This window comes from Mizuhopecten yessoensis, unplaced genomic scaffold (assembly GCF_002113885.1).
Source record: "Mizuhopecten yessoensis strain PY_sf001 unplaced genomic scaffold, ASM211388v2 scaffold2383, whole genome shotgun sequence".
Classification (NCBI taxonomy): Eukaryota; Metazoa; Mollusca; class Bivalvia; order Pectinida; family Pectinidae; genus Mizuhopecten; species Mizuhopecten yessoensis.
Genome location: NW_018404519.1, coordinates 152,504 through 158,296, shown reverse-complemented (window position 1 = coordinate 158,296; position 5,793 = coordinate 152,504). Strand labels below are relative to the sequence as shown.

At 34.2% G+C, this 5,793-nt stretch overlaps 1 protein-coding gene across 1 annotated transcript in view; it reads left to right on the top strand.

Annotated features, from left to right (window-relative positions):
- LOC110445824 (peroxisomal membrane protein 2-like) overlaps positions 1 to 4,963 on the top strand; it is a 17,193-nt gene extending 12,230 nt beyond the window's left edge. Inside the window, exons 4-5 of the mRNA XM_021490622.1 lie at positions 992 to 1,111; positions 2,101 to 4,963. Of these exons, the coding sequence (XP_021346297.1) occupies positions 992 to 1,111; positions 2,101 to 2,184 (204 nt within the window). The 3' untranslated portion in view covers positions 2,185 to 4,963. The remainder of the gene's footprint in view (positions 1 to 991; positions 1,112 to 2,100) is intronic.
- Positions 4,964 to 5,793: the final 830 nt, after the last annotated feature.

Sequence of the window (5,793 nt, the reverse complement as noted above, 5' to 3'; positions counted from 1 at the left end):
TATATATATATCCTCAATGTCCACCTACTGGTTCACTGCTTAAAACTTATATATATATCCTCAATGTCCACCTACTGGTACACTGCTTCAAACTTATTTATATATCCTCAATGTCCACCTACTGGTACACTGCTTCAAACTTATATATATATCCTCAATGTCCACCTACTGGTTCACTGCTTAAAACTTATATATATATATCCTCAATGTCCACCTTCTGGTACACTGCTTAAAACTTATATATATATATCCTCAATGTCCACCTACTGGTACACTGCTTAATAAAGCTGTTTACAAAGTATATAAAGGGGATTTGGATGTGTAGGTTTAGTCTTGTACTTTTCTGACCCTGATACAAAAAGATTTTCATGAATTTCATGTGCACGAGTTAAAAAAGATGGCCTTTGTAAGGAGTGTCAGTGTTGAGCCAGCCCTGGTGGACCATGAGGTCTAGATATAGTAACCAGCTGTGTAGATATATAGATAAATAAAAAATAGATGTTGCTCCTTAGTTGCTACATTGTAAAGAATCAAATGGGAAAAGTTAGATTTGAACAAAGACAATTTTCACTCCTTCTGCCTCCTTCATTCCTTTTCCCTCACTTTCCCTTTCAAGCACCTTTTCACTAACTTAATAATTTAGTTAGAGCAAGCTATGCAATTCACTCATATTTCATTAAAACAACAATAAATATCCATTTTGTTGCTATCACAATTTGTTAATTGTTGAGAAGAGGGTTTTACATTGATATATTTTTTTTTTTGCTTGGTCATATCGCTATTTAAAAGCAATTTTTAAAAATAATCAAATTATTGGTTGGGATAAATCTTTCTGGTGCATTCATACAGATGAATTTACTGCTTAGTAATTCTGGTTCTAGCAGGTGTGGTATAGAATTTCATCTGTGAAAAGCTGCAGAACCTTACAGTAATACTTAAAAGAAATCTCGAAAGTGTACACTTTGTATAGCTTTGGTTATATTTGTACCAGGGGAGCGGACATGCAGCAGCTGTTAAGAAGATAAAAGAAACATTCCTGCCTGTGTTACTAATGAACTGGAGAGTCTGGACCATATTCCAATTCATCAACATTAACTATATCCCTATGAAAGTGAGTATGGCTTTATTATACCCGTTACATTAACTATGTCCCTATGAAAGCGAGTAAGGCTTTATTATACCCCTGTTACATTAACTATATCCCTATGAAAGTGAGAATGGCTTTATTATACCCCTGTTACATTAACTATGTACCTATGGAGTGAGTATGGCCTTATTATACCCCTGTTACATTAACTATGTCCCTATGAAAGTGAGTATGGCTTTATTATACCCCTGTTACATTAACTATGTCCCTATGGAGTGAGTATGGCCTTATTATACCCCTGTTACATTAACTATGTCCCTATGAAAGTGAGTATGGCTTTATTATCCCCCTGTTACATTAACTATGTCCCTATGAAAGTGAGTATGGCTTAATTATACCCCTGTTACATTAACTATATCCCTATGAAAGTGAGTATGGCTTGATTATACCCCTGTTACATTAACTATGTCCCTATGGAGTGAGTATGGCTTTATTATAACCCTGTTACATTAACTATGTCCCTATGAAAGTGAGTATGGCTTTATTATACCCCTGTTACATTAACTATGTCCCTATGAAAGTGATTATGGCCTTATTATACCCCTGTTACATTAACTATATCCCTATGAAAGTGAGTATGGTTTTGTAATACCCTTGTCACATTGACTGTCCCTCTCAAAGTGAGTACGGCTTTATTATACCCCTGTTACATTAACTATGTCCCTCTTAAAGCGAGTATGGCTTTATTATACCCTGTTACATTAACTATTTCCCTCTCAAAGTGAGTATGGCTTTATTATATCACTGTTACATTAAGAATGCAACACAATGCCTTCCCATGATGTACCTTTGTACAAAAGTTGATGCCAATTCATGAAACAACGGCTGAGATCTGTTCCAGAAACCATAATTTAGCGATTTAGGTCAAGGTCAAAGGTCTAATTGCAAACTGAGGTCAAAGTAACCTCCTTTTACAGCACTATGTGTTTATATATGTTTATATTTTGTTTCAGTACCGTGTGTTGTTTGGTAACGCCCTCGCCTTGGTTTGGACCGTCTACCTTGCCACCAAACGACGACAAATGGCGCAGTCATAGCAATCTTCCCGAGGACAAGTTGATCATGTGACCAAATTTCTGGGACGAGTAAATCAAAGCCTGGTTAGCTTTAGGATTGGTATTATGTGGACAGCTCATACATCTGGCCAATAACCTGTATTTATCTCCACATTCACCTATTCTTTGTAAAGGGAAGCTGTTTCTCAATTTCGATGCTTACACAGCAACTTTTTATGGTTACTGTTGTAAAGTTTGAAAATCAATCCCATGTGACCAATTGGAAAAAAATGTGAAAAGTACTGTACCAAGATTTGCGAAGCTTATTTGTTCATATGCATTAGGTATATACAATAGTAGCACATGTTTGTCTGGGGTGATGTTTGAACTTTGTGGCACATTGGAACTGCACTGTTACTTTATACTTATGACACTAAATCATCTTAAATTTTACATTAATTTGTTCAAGTCTCCCCCGCTATTTCCTGCGATTTATTATTGGGAATTGATCCATAATTCCACTAACTGTAATTCAATGATTTGCATTGAAATTAAATACAAATTAAATCATAAGGGTATCCAAGATCTGGTATTTACCTAATGAAGCCTTTTGTTCATCATAACAAAGATAATTTATGCAGCCTCCCCCCGCGGACAAGATAACCAGGCTATGATTTACAGTAGCATAGTTAAAGGTGTTACTTATTACTATACAGAATTATTAACAAAACTGCTCATCAATAAAGATATGATTCTGTGATTGTTGATGTGATATTTTATCCTGGAATTCCTGGGTATAACGGAGTGGAGTACACTGTAATGATAATCATGTTTTTACTGGTATATTAGACCAATAACATTTTTAGCTCCTCTTCAATTTCCATTGTTTCGTTGTTGTTGATAATTTCTATAACAAAGAATCACTGATCAAGGTGATATTAGAAAATTATCAACATATTGGTTTTTGCTGACGACACAAATAGACGTCTACATCATTGCTACGCGACATTGATTGGAATTTATATTGTCTGCATTCCTGAAAAAATGCAGTGTAATTTTTTCCCCCACAGAAACCATAAAAACAAGTTAAAATGATATTTTATTTATCATGAAACAAAAATATGGTTTTGTTAACTTAAGTTTTGAATTACCCAGTCGCGAAGTATAATTAAAGTATTGATGAAAATGATATAGACACTGTTTCTGTTGAAATAAGAAATATTACTTCATGTTAGGTTTATGCAACAAGGGCTTATGTCATTGGAACATTGGCTAAAATACTATTGGCACTAAAATAACGTGATCACAGGTTTAATGACATTTCTATATACAGAGGTCTTTGTAAAGATGGTTGGTGATATATTCAATCTTTTATGTTAACAATGTCTATTAATGGTCCCAGAGAGGCTAGTGTAGCTTTTCTTCTAGTGTTCAGGGCACTAACTTACGTTTTATGGTAAAGCAGAGCCTTGATATTCAAGACACCAGTTTTGAGTACAGACAAAACTGGAGGGGTGAAAAAAGGGATCTGCAGAACTTTTCAGAGGATCCACCACCCATCAAATATTGAAACTGATTCAATATAAAGAATTGAATGACTGGACTTAACCTCACAATTCCTAACTAGGACTTTCAGAAGACTCCCCAAACTGAGCCCCAACTCTTAGGTTTTAAAGGAAAGGTCTGTTTGACATGTTGTAATTCTTTAGAATACAGGGGATATTCTATTTGACTTTCGAAATTGCTAAATATCGAGGGCCAACTGAAAGTACTGCATTATATATTGTGACAGTTGTCTTCCACCTTGAAATATGAAAAAGTCCTTACAGCAAACATGTTCTACAGTTGCCATGATTACTGGCTACATACAGTTGCTGTCACAACCATCACATTGAGGTTTCCTATACAGCCAGGTTTGTAATATCTTCCTAGCTAACAGGAATTGTTTTGTTAATTTTTTTTGATGCAAGTTGTTTTATTTTGTAAATAAAGTTATGTTTGATTTTTGATTATTGTGAAGAATGGATGTGTACAAGTTGTGTTAACGAGGTTGATGGAACACCAGGTATCGTGGTAGAGCATTTGTTGGGTAGTTTCTTTTGCATCAATAAGTTTACAAACCATATACATTTGTTGATATAAACTTTCCCGGTCTACTAATGCATTTAAAATTCAGATTACCCTAAAATGTTTGTGTTTTTTTATAGTGCTAGTGAGTACAAAGTATTAATTCCACTGTAACCATAGCAACAATGGGAGCAAATTCTCAGGTCATCCAGTTTTCTAGTGTGAATTTTCTGCCTTTCTCTGCTTGAATACCAGTACTGTGAAGCCTTATAGCATTTTTGTTTTTTTCAAATCATATCCTTTATGACTGTCGCAGGGTAATGAGAATGTAGCAAAAGTCAGATTTTTTTTTAAAAATTATCCACTTTTGATAGAATAGCATGTACTTAACCCAGCTAATGCTGTCCCAATCTTTATAATAATGATTCCATATAATATTCCAGGGTATATACCGATACATGTATCAACTAACATATTTCTTATAGACCAGACTCGGTGTATATACCGACTCACAGTATCAATTTACGTGTTTATTAGATCAGACTAAGTGTTACGATATGTACACTATTATCAGATATACAAGTACATGAACAGTGTATAATGTTTTTATATACATCTTACATATGAATGTATATATATGTATACGATGCAGTTATGTAATCTTTGTTTATGCAATTGTACTACACAAGATATTGAAGACAGATATGTTAATCAGTACTTATTTAAATCCATTGTTGTAAATTTTTACAATAAAACGATGATATAATAGTCTGTTTTGAGTTATATTTGTCAGTTCACAGCTTTGTGGCAGGTTTTGTATTTTCCTTCTGGTCTTGTTTCTCAGAATTTTGTCATACCTGGGTTGCTGGTAAATTTCTTGTGAACGATATCTGTGTAAAAATGGGCTCCATCGTGAAAATTTGATCTTCTTGCTACACATACCATGTACCGTTTTACCCTAAGCCTGTCTATAAAGTCTGGCTGACAAAAACATTCCACAGGATGCTTTCCATTTAGACTACAGAAAGATTGACCATTCCGTCTTTGCGTATTGCAGAGTTATCTTCTCTTGTGAGCAGGTATTGATTGTTACGTCATTGGTTTGTGTGAGAAAATTACGTTGTTTTCTCAAAAATTGATGACGTTACTCTCACAAACCAATGACGTAACAATCAATACCTGCTCACAAGAGAAGATAACTCTGCAATATGCAAAGACGGAATAACAAGACATGTGCATCAATAAAACATTCGGGGCAATTGTTGAGAGAAAAAACAAAGAAATAATTTAAAAAAATGTTTTATGTAGCAAAATTACAATTGTTAATTAATTTCAGCTATTTATTACAAAACATAACAGCAAACAGCAGTATACTGGTACGCTTTTAATTATGTCTGAATTCATCAGCATTTTCTTAAAACTTAGCCTTTTGAAGTCAACCTTTATTACATGTGATAAGTTACATCTTATTAATGGAGGACTTGTACTTGATAAAAATACACATGTGTATGTAGTATCTACACTGAAAAACATAGTTCTTTTCCACTTTATCTCTTCTCCAACTCTCCCATCTGGTATCTTTTC